Source organism: Marmota flaviventris, chromosome 20, assembly GCF_047511675.1.
Source record: "Marmota flaviventris isolate mMarFla1 chromosome 20, mMarFla1.hap1, whole genome shotgun sequence".
In the NCBI taxonomy this organism is placed as follows: Eukaryota; Metazoa; Chordata; class Mammalia; order Rodentia; family Sciuridae; genus Marmota; species Marmota flaviventris.
This window is the reverse complement of record NC_092517.1, coordinates 14,910,034-14,927,267: the sequence shown is the minus strand read 5'-3', so window position 1 is coordinate 14,927,267 and position 17,234 is coordinate 14,910,034. Positions and strand designations below refer to the sequence as shown.

General features: G+C 44.8%; 2 protein-coding genes across 3 annotated transcripts in view; one reads left to right on the top strand and one right to left on the bottom strand.

Moving 5' to 3' along the window:
• Positions 1–17,234, top strand: part of Cidec (cell death inducing DFFA like effector c) — a 554,473-nt gene that overhangs the window by 305,513 nt on the left and 231,726 nt on the right. The window lies entirely within an intron of this gene.
• Positions 524–17,234, bottom strand: part of Irak2 (interleukin 1 receptor associated kinase 2) — a 55,678-nt gene continuing 38,967 nt past the window's right edge. Inside the window, exons 8-14 of one of the 2 annotated variants that reach the window (XM_027931863.2) lie at positions 15,532–15,641; positions 13,815–13,862; positions 13,114–13,309; positions 8,595–8,657; positions 4,461–4,661; positions 2,748–3,012; positions 524–1,559 (exon numbers count right to left, since the gene is read on the bottom strand). In XM_027931863.2, the coding sequence (XP_027787664.2) occupies positions 1,447–1,559; positions 2,748–3,012; positions 4,461–4,661; positions 8,595–8,657; positions 13,114–13,309; positions 13,815–13,862; positions 15,532–15,641 (996 nt within the window). In that variant the 3' untranslated portion in view covers positions 524–1,446. The remainder of the gene's footprint in view (positions 1,560–2,747; positions 3,013–4,460; positions 4,662–8,594; positions 8,658–13,113; positions 13,310–13,814; positions 13,863–15,531; positions 15,642–17,234) is intronic. The other variant, XM_027931865.2, reaches the window with a different exon arrangement.

Genomic DNA, 17,234 nt, shown 5'->3' with positions numbered 1-17,234 from the left:
ACAGAGCATCTGGGGTTCAATCCCCAGTATCACACAACACATAAATACTATGAATAAAATTATAATTTTCTGCCCACTAGACTGGCAGTGATCAAAGCATGATATATTTTGTAGCTGAGGATGTGGGGGAATGCACATTCCCTTATAGAGCTGATAGATGTGTATATTAGTACAAGATCCTTGGAAGGTAACACAGTAGCGGCAACCTTAATATCCACTGAGGAACTGGATATATAAATAAATATCCCTTGACTTATGGTGAGGTTTACATCTGATTAAACCCATAGTGAACTGAAAATATCACTAAGGCAAGCAACCTTAAATTCATCCGGACACAAAAACATCTCTTAAGATATACGTTGGATTGACAAATATTTTTTTTTTTATTTCACAAAAAATAGAATTATTTTAAATATGACATTTCTCCTAGTGCTTTAAAAATAGCATTTGTTTCCTACACATATTTTCAACATGATTTTTCAAAAACATACCCAGTGCATAAACATTGGAAATGTGGCAGAAATACACACTTAATACTTTATTTATTTTATAAAACAGGACAAGTATTGTTTTTGAACAGACATTGCACATGTTTCTCCCTACAAATGAGGCAGGGAGAATGAGCAGGTGCTCTTACTTACAAAGAAATTGAGGTCCCAGAAATTAAATGACTTCCATAGCAGCTGAATCAGACATGAGATTATTTCTCCTTATTCTTCATCCAGCCATAAATAACACAAAGAATAAAAGCTCCATTAAAAATACAAACATTAAATTAAAAAAATGAAAAAAAAAATACAAACATTAGTTGGGTGGGAGGATACAGATGCTCAGCGGGCACTTAATAAATATCTGTGAATTACAAGATCACCAAGAGGAAGTAGTAAGCCCAGAAAGTCCTTTGCCAAGTGCCTGGCATTGTAACATCTGAGACATTGAGAGTAAGTCAAGAACTTCACTGTGACACAAGTTGAATACCTTTCAGGGTATGGAAGTTCAAAGGTGGTTGTTGGCAAATGTGACTCACGGGTCTTAACTCTGGAAATCCCTATCAACATTGTAGAATTGCTCCATCAGTTGTCAAGGGCTGACAGCTGCTGGAGTGATAGCTTTTACTGGTATGAATATCGTCATGGACTCCCCAGAACCACAAAATCACCCACATCCTGGGTCCATTTACCAGGCTTCTGCTTCAGTCTCTTCTGATACCCGGCTCTGACTAACAAATCCCAGACAGGAAGAACATTTTGTAGATTTGGGGGTCTGTAAAAGCTGAGGTCCCTTGTCCCCTAACTCACTCTGATAAAATGGAAGTTTCTTTCCCTTCCATATGGAAAGCTACTGTTGGTTTCTTGGCAGAACTTGGAGTCTGCCTCAGACCTTTTCCTTGATTGGACACTTTGTCTTTCCAATTGAGGACAAGGTTCCTCAGCTATGTTCCAGTCATCAAGGTCCAAAGAGCTCAGCACTGTCTAGTTGTTCCTCATTGTAGAGCAGGATGTTCTCCATCAATTTCCGTTTGGCCTCATTTATCTCAACTTCCCATGAAGTCTCTGTAGCTGTAGTTCAATGGAAAATAAAAAAGAGCAACCTGAACAACAGTTATAATTCTTTGAAAGTAAGATTTGGGCACAGTCTCCCTTAAATTAGGTTTTTCAATCAGGCCTCAGATAACAAGCATGTTTATGCCTTCTTCCTTTGCAAGGAAGTCCACCTTTCCAGACAGGAGGGGGCTCCCATGCTCCTCTCCACAGTGGAAAGAGGTTTAGAGTCCACAACACTAGAGCCTCTCTCTCCCTACTGGGAGGAGCAGCAGTAGGAGTGGTCCGAGCCTAGATATTAATTGAGGCACATTAAGGGGACCAGAACACTTCATAGAAAAGATCTTCCTAAGTTTTATTTCAGAAGGAAGCCTGGATGTGACAGGAATGGAAGGTTTCTTAGAAATGGCTGATGAGTATGAAGAGGTAGGCTGGGAGAGGCCACACCGGGCCCTTGATGGTCTGGGGAAAGAGTTCAGACTTGGTCTCTGAGATGGGGACTTTAAACAAGGGTGTGTCATGAGCACTTTGTTTTTAAAAATCACTATAGGGCTGGCATGGTGTTGTAATTGGAGCATCTCTGGAGGCCGAAACAGGAGGATCGCAAGTTTAAGGCCAGATTCAGCAACATAGTAGGGCCTTAAGAAACTTAATGAGAATTTGTCTCCAAATAAAAAAACAAAGAGCTAGGGATATAATTCACTGGAAAAGCACCCCTGGATTCAATTCCCTAGTATGAAAGAAAGAAAACAAAACAAAAACCCATTCTAGGGCTGGGGGTATAGCTTAGTGGAGTACTTGTCTGGCATATGTTAGGCCCTGGGTTCCACCCCTAGCACCAGAGAAATACATACATACATACATAAACATAGAAACCACTCTAGTTGGCTTCCAGAGAAAGAACTGGTAAAGGAGGGACTCGAGTGGGTAAAGGAGGATGCAGGGAGGCTGTGCTGTCATCCCACATGAAGGACAGAAGTTTAGCCTGTGGATAAGGATAGGCAGAGATGGAGACAGAGAGGTTCAGGAAGAGAGGGAAATGTCAAGGATAACTCCTGGGTTTCTCATTGTGCAACTGGCTGGCCAGTGAATGAATGGATAACTAAATAAAGGAGTGAAAGGGGCGACAGAGGAAGAAATGATGAGTAGAAGTTAGGGACACACCAATGAGGGTGCAAAAGTCCTTGGAGGACCTTCCCTGCTTACCATCCTCGGGAGCCCGTGGGCCAGTGCAGGCCTCAGAGGAGTCTGCCTCCACTCCTCTGGTGTCCTGTAGCCTTCCTTCTCCGTTCTCTGCAGGGACAGGTGAGGTCCTCACAGAGGAGGGGGCATCAAGGCTACCATCGTCCACATCATCTGTTTCCTCCGGAGTGTTGGAGGAAGCTCCTGTGCCCTCAGAGAACCCGCTCCAAGGCAGCGAGGTCTCCTGACTTCGGAACCACTCTTCCACCAGAGCAACAGAACCACGGGCCTCGGGGCAGAGAGAGAAGAGCATTTGTCAAGAACCCTTTCTAAAATCGAAAGCCAAAACCTTGTCACCCAGGCCTCAGGAGAGACACACTAAACCATGAAATGGCTGTTGTTTTATTGGAAGAACAGCATCCTGCCTTTGAAAAGATCTGAACTTGACTCCTGCCCCCATAGCCATAAATGAGAAACAGCACACGAGCCCAAATGGGCCCATTGTAGAACCCCATTCCTCTGGCCATGTGAGTGGTCCAGGCTTCAGCACATAACCCAAGAGAGACAACTGGAATCCTGCCTTAGGATTTTCCCACCTTGAGCTGGAAAGAGTGCCCTTTGTTTTCTAGTGGAACCAGACTCCCCACCAAACACAGGAAATCCATTTACAAAACCCCAACAGAGAGCAGAGTAGAGACAAGAGATGGAGACAGGGCCAGAGACATAGACACATGACAGTGACTCACTAGGGGGTCTAACTGCCCTGAAAGCAGAGCAAGGCTGGCTCTCTCTGCTGTTTGGTCAAATGAACCACTAAATTCGTTAATTCCACTTTTGCACACACACACTCACGTGCATGCATGCACACACACACACCAAAGGCATACATGAAGACCTTTGTTTTTTCCCCAGGAGTTGTACACCAGTCCATGCAGACCTTTAATAATAGTAACAAATCACATTTCCTCGGTGCCTTGTAAAAGTTCAGTGTGTGGTCAGGATGCAGTGGTGCACGCCTGTATTCCCAGTGACTCAGGAGGCTGAGGCAGGAAGATCATGAGATCCAGGCCAACTTTAGTAACTAGCGAGGCTGTCAGCAACTTAGCAAGATCCTATCTCAAAATAAAAAATAAAAAGGGCTGGGGATGTACTCAGTGGTAAAGTGTCCCTGGGTTCAATCCTCAGTATAAAAAAAAAAAAAAAATGCACAGGTGTGAATTTTACAGATTTCACATATAACACACAATGAGTTTTCATGTAGGTCTCTAGATCCTGCTACTCCCCACCCTCAAAAAGAGGATGGAGGGGGCTGGGTTGTGGCTCAGTGACAGAGCACTTGCCTTGCATATGTGAGGTACTGGGTTCAATCTTCAGCACCACATAAAAATAAATAAACAAAATAAAGATATTATGCCTGTGTATAACTAAAAATATATTTTAAAAAAAGAGGGTGGAGGAAAAGAGGAAGGGGGGACCCAGAGAGAAGAGGAGGGAACGAAACACCGTTGGAGAAAGCAAGTAGAGTCTGTAAACATCAGAGAGTCTGGCCCAGCCACACACCTGCTCTCAGGCTCCCCGCCACTGTCCACACACTGCCCCTTTTTGCTCATGAGTACTCCAGTAGGTTCTACTTGTCACCAAAGGCAGCCCTTATTTATGAGATCATGCCCAGCAAGCCCTGGCAAGGCAGGCACAGGCATCCTCCGAAAGTGAGGCCCAGCTGAGGGCACGGCTCACCTCCTCCAGGCTGGCATTGCGCCTCCGCAGGCAGAGGCAGATGGCTGTGCCCAAGGCCTCAGCACAGTGCTCTGGCAGCGCCCCTGCTCTTTTTTCCAGGTACTTCTGGCAGATCTCCTTTGCCACTGCCTTCTCCACACCCGTCTTCCTGGAGCAGAGTGAGGAGGTGCTGCTGGGAATCTCACTGAGGAGTAGATCCTTCTGTGGGAAGAAGGGTGTGAGGTCCCTGTGAGCTGCAGGCTGTGGCAGCCACCCACCTGCCCTGCCCACCTCCAGGACAGCCCTTGAGCCTCAAAACCTTCTCAGACACACAGGAAATTTTAAAAATAAATGCCCAGGCCTGGTTCAGTGGTACATTCCCATAATCCCAGGGACTCGGGAAGCTGAGACAGGAGGATCCCAAGTTCAAAGCCAGCCTCAGCAACTTAGTGAGACTCTATATCAACATATAAAATAAAAAGGGCTGGGGATGTAGCTCAGTGGTAAAATGCCCCTGGGTTTAATCTCCAGTACCAAAAAGTGAATAAATAAAATAAAACACCCAAGTCCCAGACACCAGAGAAATACTCAGGAACTGGAAAATCTAAATTCCTTATATACCTAAGGCATCCCATAGTGCCCTCACCCCACAACCACTAGGGCCTGACCTTTCTAGGCTTCAGTTGCTTCAGCAGGAAAATAGGGTAACAAAAATACCTTACTACTAGGACTAACACAAACATTATCAGGATAATGTACCCACAGCACAGTGGGAAACCTGATGCAGAATCAATATGCAATAGCCCATGTGACAACTGTCATTTGCATACCACTTACTGTAGGCTGAGCATTTGACTCACATTTATGACTTATGTCTTAGTGTAAGCTGAGCACCTGACTCACATTTATGACTTTAAGTCTTGTTAACAATGACATGGGCTCTTTCTTCCTCCATAGCCATCAAGGTCCCCATTAAAGAGCTTGTGGTTGAAGTCAGGGGCACAAAGCAGGTTCTGAAGTTTACCCTTGCCTGTGCCTACCCTGCAGAAGATGGAATCCTGGGCACTGCCATTGCCAGCAGGTTCTTCAGGAGAGAATAAAAATGAATGGAAAAGTTGGGAATTGGGAATTTCAGAACAGGAGCTGTAACGATCAAAAGAAACAAGAGAGCTAAGGGTAGTGCCAGGGCATTGTGGTGCCAAATTGTGACATAGGAGGCTGAGGTAAGAGGATCGCAGTTCAAAGCCAGCCTCAGCAACCTAGCAAGGCCCTAAGCAACTTAGCGAGATCCTGTCTCTAAATAAAAAATAAAAAGGGCTAGGAATATTGTTGAGTGTTTAAACCCCCTGGGTTTAATGCCTGGTACCAAAGAAAAAAGGAAGAAAAACTACAAGTATGTTTACAATTCAGGAAAAAAAACAGCTCTGAAAGATTATCAGTCATGGGTCATGATGCTTACTTCAAAAACAAATTAAATAAATAAATAAGCAAACAAATCCCACTCTACTGCAGTCTCCCCATCCAGCCAATGGGGGGTATGAGGATCTGAGAAGCAGCCACAAGCTCAATACCTGGAGAGAAACCTGTAGCAGATAAGGGGTGCATTTGCACAATTCCCTTGTATGAGCTCTGCCTTTTAAATGTTTATATTTTTAAAAAGTGTAATGGGGGCTGGCGGTGTTGTTCAATAGTAGAGCACTTGCCTACCATCAGCAAAGCCCTGGGTTCCATCCCCAGCATCATAAAATTAAAAAAATAATGGTGTTCAAAGTGGACAGACGAATAAGTGACAGTCAAGGTTTGTGATTGACAGGCACATAGGTTACCACCGCCTGGAATGGAACCAGAAACTACTCAGGGTGATTATGCTGCAAGACTGATAAAAGCAGCAGCCTGATGGAAAGACAGGTCTTATCTAGCCACCATCAGCAAGAGGTGCTGAGAACAGGCTGTGACAGGATGATGGGACTTCACAATGGAGGAGTCAGCAGCAAATCTCAGCACTCACCATTCATGAGTAGGACACAGGGCTCAGGGCCCCGTGATGCAATTGCAAGCCCAGGGCACCTGGAGGAAGTGCACTGACACAAACCCACAAACCCACACCTAGTCTGAATCGCCAGCAGCCAGGGCACAGGAAATATACAGGGTACAGAGAAACAAGTGAAAGACACCATAAGGACACAGTGGGGCAGTCTACTATTGACTCACAAAAATGCAATGACGTTCAAAAGGCAAAGGGAGGAGGGGCCGAGAGAGGACACCCACAAGAAACAACTGGACTGAGGACTTTTTTGGGTCCACAAGCAAACCACCTTGCAAAAACAACCGTGGGGCTGGGGGTGCAGCTCAGTGGTAGAGTGCTTGCCTAGCATGTGCGAGGCTCTGGCTCCATTAATAACTCCACTCTTAATAAGGAGTGGTTATTAAATCATATCAAGGAACTAAGAAAATAACTATTTCATGTATACAATCACATAATATCTGGGATTTGCTTTAAAATTGTCCATGATAACAAGGGGTTTGGAGAAGTGACCATCCCTGCAGTAGGAAGGGATGATGGAGACAGAGGAATGGAGTCCCTGAGCTGCTGGGTTTCCTAAGCCAAGTGTATGGAGTGACTGAAATAAAAAATAGTAGTATTTAAGTATTACAAGAAGTTTTTGTTAAAATTTAAAATATGACAGGGGTTGGGGGTGTAACTCAGTAGTAAAGTACATGCTTAGGATTCAAGAAGCCCTGGGCTCAATCCCCAGCACCAAAAATAATAATAATAATAATAATACATTACACAAAGTGGTTAGATTTGGGGGTCAAACGTTAACTGTCCCCTCATTTCAAAAAAGGGTTATCAAAAATGATATCCCTCCACATTTGTGGAAACCATTTAACAAAAAAAAAAAAAAAAAAAACCTCCTCCTCATATGACATTCTCCAGGGAGTCCCAGAGGACTGCTAGAGACTATGTCTTGAGGAAAAGTCAGGAAAGAAAGATCACCCCTAAAGGGCCCCAAACCACATCCACATTGGATCTATGCCCTCTTTACAGCATCTGGGATCCAGAGCCAAAAAGGGTGGAGCCCACAGAGTTCAGCAAAGGGACAAGGGTGATTTTTCTATATAGAAAGGAAGGCCAGCAGGCTCCCCACCCTAGAGCACAGGGTGTGTTTGGGGGTCACACACACACACACACACACAAACACACACACACAGAGCTGGTTTTCCAATGGTCTCAACATCTGGGCAGGAAAGTACCCTGGGCTAGCACAGCCCCTGAGCAATTCTGCAGAAGGCATGGACTCAATCTCAGCCCTGCCATGTGGCACCTGAGCCTAAGCTTTCTCAGCAGCAATATGGGGGCGATAACGGTGAGTTTGGATGGGTGGACTGTCACAATAGTTAAATACTCAGAAAAGTATCATGGGCAAGAGCTTAAGATCTGGAACCCAAAGGACCCAAGTCAGAATTGTGGCATGTAGGACTCTGAGGTCTCTCTCAGGGCCCACATTCCTCATCTGTGGACCATCATCATGATCCCATCATGGGGATTTTGAGAAGATTCTGAAAGATTATATATGAAAAGTGCCTAGCACAGAGCAGAGTCATACCTACTCAGCACATTTTTGAAATGACACTGTGTTTGTGTGTGTCTGTGTGATCTTTGACCTATAAAAGTACTGCTTTTATTACAAAACCCCATTTTTTAAAATCTTTTTAGTCATAAGTGAACACAATGTCTTTATTTTACTTTACATGGTGCTAAGGATGGAACCCAGTGCCTTATGCATGCTAGGCAAGCACTCTACCTCTGAGCCACAACCGCAGTCTCACAAAAACCCCATTTATTATTTTTTTTTTAAAAAAACCCACTTAAAGGGGCAGAAATTAACTTTGACCAAGTTGAAGACAACCCTATCTAACTGCCTGATAGGTAGAGAAGAAATGGGTCTTCCCTACCCATTCTAAATTCAACCATCGTGAGAAAGCAATTGTTTGGCCAATGGAAGTTGGGCAGTGAAAGTCATTTTGCACAAATGCAAATCAAACCCTGGACTGAGGCCTCATGAGTGTGTTTAAAACGGACCCAGACCTCCCTACACACAGCAATGACCCACAGGTACCAGCCTGTTGGCCAGAAGTGACCTAGTCCCTTACCAGATAAACTGGGCTGCGGTCATTATCCACTGCAGGGATGCCAGTGAGGATCTCTGCCAGCACCTGGAGAGAACAGAACAGGGAGTTACCACAGTTCAGCTCTGACATTCATGCACAAGGTCAGCGGGAGAATTGGCCATAAGGAAAGCTTCTCTGTAGTGCAGTTTGAGCCCCAGGATGGCTCTGCCATTTGCCAGCAGACACTTGCTCAAAGTCTGGGACATGCTGCCAGCAGTCTCACCAACAGCAAAACAGGGAGGATGGAATTCAAAAAGTCAAGTGTGTAAATGTGTGTATGTTGTTATTATTTGGCAGACAACATCTTGCTGCATTGTCCAGGAGTCCTCAAACTCTTGATCCTCCCTCCTGCACCTCAGCTTCCCAACTAGCTGAGATTATAGATATGTGATGCTGTGCCCAGCTCCAATACACATTTTTTTGTAAAGGTATTGAACTCAGGAGCACCTTACCACTGAGCTACATCCAGCTCTTTTTATTTTTAACTTTGAGACAGGGTCTCACTAAATTGCTGAGGCTGGCCTCAAATGTGCAATCCTCCTGCCTCAGCCTCACTACAGGCATGCACCAGTTTGCTTGGCTTCCAACATGCTATTTTTTAAAGATTATTTCATTTTGTGGTATATATACACAATGGATTTTTATTCACCTATAAAAAAGAATGAAATTATGTCATTTGCAGGAAAATCAATGGAACCTGAAATCATTTTGTTGAGCAAAATAAGCCAAATTCTGAAGGTCGAGAATCTGTATGTTTTATCTCATATGTAGAAATTAGAGAAGAAAAAGGAAAAAGAAAGATGGTTGGGGGGAATGTCTTATGAAAATTGAAGGGAGATCAATAGAGCAGAGGAAAGGGACCAGGGAAAGGAGGAAGGGAAGGAAAAAGAGAATGATATTATACCCAAATTATATTATCATACCTAACAATGAACCCCACCATTATGTAAAACCATGATGTGTGTCTTACTAAACAGGAAACCTCTGAACAAGAATTTGCAGCAGAGAGAAGTGTGGTGGTAAAGAACTGAGTTCAAACTCTGTGACTGTTCCTCACATATTTAGGGGATCTTTGGACAATTAAAATCTGAGCCTCAGTGTCCTAATTGTGAAATAGGGATCAAGCACATGAGAATGTTACAGGAATGAACATCTGACCCTTGGGGTCAAATCTTTTTCCCAAAACTCTCCTTCAGCCAAGGTGGAATAGGGGCCCATTTACTGGCTGAATGACCCAGTGGCCAGGAGGGGGCAGCAGAGGGCACCACTGCAGCAAGTGGGACTGGAGCCAGTTCAAAGTCCAGGTCCTTCCAGGAAGGGAGAGAATGAGGGGAAATTAATAAGCAAATATTTCCTCTGCCCCTTTCACAGGGCCTGTAATGGATGAGCCATTTACAGCAGTTATTTGGTGCTCATCAAAAAAATGCTAAGATGGGGCTGGGGACTTGGCTCAAGTGGTAGCGCGCTCGCCTGGCATGCGTGCGGCCCGAGTGCGATCCTCAGCACCACATACAAAGATGTTGTGTCTGCCGAAAACTAAAAAATAAATATTAAAAAAAAAATTCTCTCTCTCTCTCTCTAAAAAAAAAAAAAAAAAAATGCTAAGAGAGGGCTGGGGCTGTAGCTCAGTGGCAAAGCACTTGCCTAGCACTGGGTTCGATCCTCAGCATCACATAAAAATTAACAAATAAAATAAAGTCATTCTGTCCATCTACAACTATAAAAAAGTTTTTAAAAAACACTAAGAGACTGGGGCTGTAGCTCAGCGGCAGAGCACTTGCCTAGCATGTGTGATCCTCAGCACCACACAAAAATAGACAAAATAAAGGCAGTCTGTCCATCTACAACTACAAGAAATTAAAAAAAAAAAAATGCCAAGGGGGGCTGGGGTTGTGGCTCAGCAGTTAGAGCACTCACCTAGCATATGCGAGGCCCTGGGTTCGATCCTCAGCACCACATAAAAATAAATAAATAAAGGTATTGGGCCCAACTACAACTAAAAAATGTTTTTTAAAAAATGCTAATAGGGCTGGGGATGTGGCTCAAGCAGTAATGCGCTTGCCTGGCATGCACGGGGCGCTGGGTTCGATCCTCAGCACCACATACAAATAAAATAAAGATGTTGTGTCCACCGAAAAACTAAAAATAAATATTTAAAAAAAATGCTAATAGCCGGGCCCAGTGGCACAGGCCTGTAACCCCAACTATTTAGGAGGCTGAAACAAAAGAATTTAAGATGGAGGCCAGTCTGGACTTTGAAAAAGGGCCAGGGATGTAGCTCAGTGACATGTGCCCCTGGGTTCAATCCCCAATACCACAAAAAAAAAAAAAAAAAAAAAAAATACTTGGGAGAGCTTAAGGTGCAGCTCAGTAGTACAGCACTTGCCTATCATGCACAAGGCCCCATCTCCATCTCCAGCATAAATAAACAAATAAATAAATATCTCGATGTGTGCAGGGTACTGTGCTAACCAGTTCACATATATAATCCCATATGTACCATTACCCCCATTTTACTGAAGATAAAACTGAGGCCCAGAGATAAGGGTAATGTAATCTAGGCCACAGGATAGAAAGTAACAGCTGGGTCTAGGTGCTCAGCACTTAGGAGTTCAGTCTTATGGATTCTTTTTCACTTTTTAAATTTTTTATTTGTTTATTTTTTGTAGGACTGAGGATTGAATCTTGGGGTGCTATACTACTGAGCTATATCTCCCACCATTTTCATTTTTTGAGACAGGGTCTCATTAAGTTGCCCAGGCTGGCCTTGGACTTGCAATCCTCCCACCCCAGCCTCCTGTGTAGCTGAGATTACAGATATGCATCCCATGCTGGCCTGCTGGTTCTTAAAGGAACAGGAAAATTCGAAATGGGCCAAGGGAGGCGAGCAAACCAGCAGAGCTAGACAAGCTGAGACAGAAGGCAGCTGAATCTGGCCCACAGTGGTCCGGATGAGGGCTCTCGTGGCAGACGTGACAGGGTAAGACATCATGGTCAGAGACCGGAAATGCAGAGTTCAAGACTGGAGCAGCAGAGAGAGGACAAGGCCCAGGTACAGCTGACTGTGTTTGGCTGAGGCCAAACAGGCTGCCGCTTTTCTAGCCAATGTTTCCCAGACTGGGTTCCATGGAACACTGACGCTGACAGATACTCTGAGAAAACAAGGTCAAGTGAACGGAAACTCAGCATACCTTTCTCAACGAATTCACAACGTAAAGAACCCTGCTTGACTGTGTTTAACCAACCCAGTATTTTGCAAACATGATTGGCTACAAAACCCTTTTTTTTTTTTTTTTTTTTATTTTTTAGTTTTCGGCGGACACAACATCTTTGTTTGTATGTGGTGCTGAGGATCGAACCTGGGCCGCACGCATGCCAGGCGAGCGCGCTACCGCTTGAGCCACATCCCCAGCCCCACAAAACCCTTTTTACACTGATAAACCCAGCCTGATTTTCTCTTAAAATTGGGAGCCATCTCGCCACAAAGCCATGAAAAGATAATTTCAGTTTTACTATAAATTCCTGCAAATTCTGAACTAGCTTGGAATGCCTGCCCGTGCCTTGAACTCACACATGCCTGGTTCTCTCTGACCAGATAGTAGCCCTCTCTGAAACTTTAGTGATGCCTCATCAATCTTGGCCTTCCCTGGCCAGATAACAACCCTCTCTGAGGCTCTAATGACCTTCATAAATTCTGATGTCGGGGCCAGCAAAAATGTAAACTAGCCTTTGTGTTATGCTCCTCAGAGTTGTGTTATCTGTAACCCCCCTTTGTGTAACTTTCTGGGCTATAAAGCTGGGTTGCAAGAAAGTTGCAGGGCTGTCTTGTTCCCGTGGTTTTTGTTGGGAGAGGCAGCCCGGCCGGTCGAAATAATAAGCTTGCTTTAATTTGATTTTAATTGGAATCAGGGGTCTTTTCTTGCATCCTGGTCTAACAACACATCGATCCTGTAGAGATCTCAAGGAACTGGGGTGTGTTATACAGAGAGATATTTTGAGGACTGCTATATTTGGACCATGTGCTCCTGAGGGAGGAAATGTGTTGTAGTTACATTATACCCCGGGGGCCTGGTGCACGGTCACAAAGGGCAAGGTTGGAGGTGGTGGCAGGGAGGGATATTGGCTGGGTAGATGGGCACTGAATGGCTACTGGACAAATGGATGCTGGACACAGGATAGATGGCTGCACAGTGAACGAACAAATGAGGGAAACCCCACAAATAAACAACTGATGGATGACTGGGTGGAATTAGGTAAGTCAGGAGATAATATCTATAGCCTTTTAGAATCCAGACAGTCAGGAATGCCTTTACTTCAAGGGTTGGCAAACATTTTTCTAACAGGCCAGAGAGGAAATATTTTAGCCTTTTTGAACCACATACAGTCGATCACATACGTATGTCCCCCCACCCCAGAACCCATTATATCCTGGGCTTACAAAGCAGCTCTGGGAAGGCAAGTGAGTACAGACCCAAGTTTGAGCCAAGAAGAAAGCTCTTACTATTCCACAGCTGAAGATGTCCACTCGCTTTGTCAGCTGCCCCACCCTGATGAAATCTTCTGGCAGGTACGCCGCGGAGGCCTGGAAAAGGTGGGTCTTCATCATGGTGTATTTTGACCTTTGGTTGACAGGACACAGGTGAGCCATTGGATGAGCCAGCTTGGGGGTGAAATTTTGGTCCAGCAAAACATTGGAGCTGTGGAAAAGCAAAGAGAATCTTCTCATTCTAAGCTGGAAGGTTTGCCATGGACCCTCTTTTGGAAGACGACTTAGGGGTAGGCAATGTCAGCCCCTGGAAGTGGTGGAGTTACTGAAGACCCTCAACACAGAGCTCACGAGCCAGACCAGTCAGGCAAAGGCAGGGCACTGGGAACCCACTTCCTCTAACAAATGAGGATGGACTTAAGAATTAGTCTTGGGCTGGGGTTGTGGCTCAGTGGTACAGCATTCGCCCAGCATGTATGAGGCCTTGGGTTTGATCCTCAGCACCACATAAAAATAAATAAATAAAATAAAGGTATTGTGTCCAACTACAACTAAAAAATAAATTAAAAAAAAAAAAAAAGAATTAGTCTTGTTGCCCCAGGAATGTGGCTACAGAGGTGGAGCCTTCCTGCTCCCCACAAATGTCAACCCTGATCAGCTCAGCTGGCCAAGCCCACGCAGTGCGCCAATCTGGTCCCTTCCAAAGCTGTTCTGACCCCAGCTCCGCATGGCTGATGCAAGTCAAAATATCAGCGTCCCAGATCCTAAGAAATAAAAAGGGCAATAAAAAATTTTACAAAAAACAATAAAAATATTATTTGACCCATTTATCTCATTGATGGGAAATAACTCTGGGAAAGAATGTGAAAGTGGGGAGATAAGCTAGGTGACATGTGTATCTTCAAATGTAGACACCAATTCCAACACTCACTGTTAGGAGGGCTTAAGTAAATTATGGGTAAAACCTTTTAATGGAAGATTATGGAGTCACTAACCACGAGGTTTGCTGAGAGCCACGGCTGAGTCTGTATGGCCCCTGGCATTTTGCCAACAGTATTGATTGACAGGCGAGGCATTACTATCCGCCTCTGCCGCAACTTTTGAGTTCTCGCACTATTTTGGAGTTCTCGTGGGGATTTCCGGGGATTCCCCGAGAGTTCCCATTGGTTGGGGAAGTGCAGGAGGAGGGATTTCCGGGAGAGATATTTCCGGCTGGGGGTTCCTGGACAAGCCTCGTGGCGTTCAGGACGATTCCCCGGGAGCTGTGTGAAGTGTTTTCCTACAGTTTAAAAATAAAGTTTGTTCCTGCTTCAGTGGCTAGTGATTTGTGCCCAGCCAGACTGCGGCAGAGGTTGATACTCAATGTGGGGAAATAAAGAGAGGAAACAGAAGATGAACTGGCAACCAGTCAACTATTATCTAGGACTAAGGATCTGTGTAGGGAGGAATTGAAACAAGCTATAAAAAGGCTGGGCTGGGGAGCAGCTTAGTGGTACAGCACTTGCCCAGTGTGCACAAGGGCCTGAGCTCCATTCCCAGTACTACAAAAAGAAAGAAAAAAACAAAGGCTCGGGTGACTCTATGACCAGTGTGATTTTGCAATCTGTACAATTAGAAAAATGAGAAATTATACCCCAATGATACAAATGTATGAATTGCCAAGATCACTGTAATGTCATGTGTAGATAATAATAAAAAAAAAAACCAAAGGCCTACTGATGAGTCAGGATAGTATACATACCAGTGATGACCTCTAGCCCTTCCAGTTCCTTCCTTGACAATACAATTGTGGATTCAATGAAATGAAAATCAGGGGAGAGAAAAGAGGAAAGGGCTTCCACATTTGCATGTGTCAAATGGAGATAAGCCTCTGGGGAACTATGAGTCTTGTGATTCCACAGCTGGTTCTATCAGATTTTCAGAAATCTTTTAAAAATCGCAGATGCTGAAACCCATGTTGTGACCTCTATTCTTGGACACATGATACTGAGAAGCTGGAGTATAGGAAGCTCTCCTGACAAGATGCTATCACCATGATACACAAGCAACAGTGCACGGGTCTCTAAGAAGATCAGGGAGCTCAAAATCCCAGGGGGATTGGCAGACATGGCCCAAAGCTCAAGAATGAGGTCCACAGTGGCTGCTGAGTGGACAGTGAAATGCACTGAGGCGCGGAGGGCTTGCTGGGAAAACAGCAGCTCAGGAAGACAAACATGGAGTCAGGCAGGCATGAATGCAGAGAGCAACCAGAGGGCACAGCCCAAAAGCAATGATTTTTGAGGGCATAACAAGGAGAAAGAAGATATCTAGGGGAGGGAAGGTGGGGAGAGAAAAGCAAAGAGATGAGATGCAGAGGGAGAAAGGAGACGCAAGAACTGGTGCTAGGCCCAGCCTTGTAGCCCAGGCCCTTGGTGAGTCCAACCCAACTCTCACCTCTTGATGTTGCCATGGATGATCTCCAGGCCATGCAGGTGCTCAACAGCACAGAGCAGCCCTGAGCAGATGCTGACACGCTGGGGCCAGGGAAGGGGCTCCAAGTCACCCTAAAAGAAAGAAAAAGTGTAGAAACAGTCACGCCTGCCACTTCCTAAGGTCCTGATGGACTGGTCCTGGTCTCCTCTCTCCCCTAGTCCTTCATGTCTGTCCTCACAACAGGTCTCAGCCACATGACTCACTGACATGGTACTATGGCCCCTGACATCAGACGGAACTGTGTGTAAATCCCCTCAGACACACACTAGCTGTGTGACTTTGGTAAAGACATTTAATGTCTCTGAGGCTGCTTCCTTGGGTAAAAATAGAAACATCAGGCTGGAGGTGTAACTCAGTGGTACAGTGCTCACCTACTATGTGTAAAGTCCTGGGTTCAAATGAAAGCAAGGAAAGAAGGAAGGGGTGGGGAGAAGGAGGGAGGGAGAAAGAGAGACAGAGAAAACAGAGGGAAAATGAGAGGGAGGAAGGAAGGAAAAGAAAAGAAAAAAAAAAGGGAAGATTTATCCCTGTTTTAGTAGGACTAATGTAAAGATTCAGGGGCGGTAAAGCATAGTGCCTGCCTTACAGTAGGTGTTCAATAAACAGCAGTCATTTTTACCATGACAGGGGCAGCTCTTGAGATTTCCCTCCTGGAAAAGAAGCTAGGGAGCTTGTGTTTGCATGCCTCGTTCGTAGGCCTTAAGCCCATCTCATGTGCTCTGAGAGAAATGCAGGGTGGGCTGAAGCCTCCCACTTGCTCCCAGGCGTTGGCACTTCTGCTCTGAGACTGAATCTCCCAGGCGAAACCACCACCTATTTTTCAACCACTGTTTTAGCTCCCATATCCCCCAACAACTGGCCTGGATGGCCCCTGTTAATAGATTTCTTCTCAAAAACACCAAAATCTGGAGCCAGAGGAACCCAATCGATGGCTCAGCTCATACCCTTGTCAAATGTGCTCCTTTGGGAAAGTCACTTTGTCCCTGTGCCAGAGACCCCTCTTTTGGACAACGGGGGAGGGACCTTTTTTGTTGTTGCAAGGCCAAAAGAAACGACACATGTAAAGCCCTTCTCAAGGTATCTGGCACATGGTGAGAGCTCGGAACAGTTGGTGACCCTTCATACAGCACAATTAATGGTTTCGTTGGTCCCTGCCAAGGGAAGCAACAATTTGTTGTGGAGGGGTCTCTAACATCTCTAACCTGTCAGAGGATTTTATAAGCAGGAGGTCTATTTTAAAAACTATTAATTTTAGCAGGTATTACATTCATATGATGGTAAAGGTATCAAAGGGAAGATAGTGTAAGTTTTCCTCCCACTCTGTACCCCAGCTACTTAGTTATCCTTCCCAGAGGCAGCCAGTTGACCAGTTCCTTACATATCTTTTCAGGGACAGTCCATTAATACATAAGCAAAAAGGTATATATTGGACTAACATTTGTAATAAAAATTCACCTCCACTTTTCTATACTCTTTCTTCTTAATTATTTTTCTTATCCTGCTGCATTGGCTGCTACCTCCAGAACAATGATGAACCTAATTAGTACTGTGGCATACCTCTGGCTTGCTCTTGACTTGAACGACATGCCTCTTGTCAAATAATTTTTGCATAGGTTTTTCCTGAAGACATTTACTCAGATCTTATCTCCCTTGATCCATCTTCT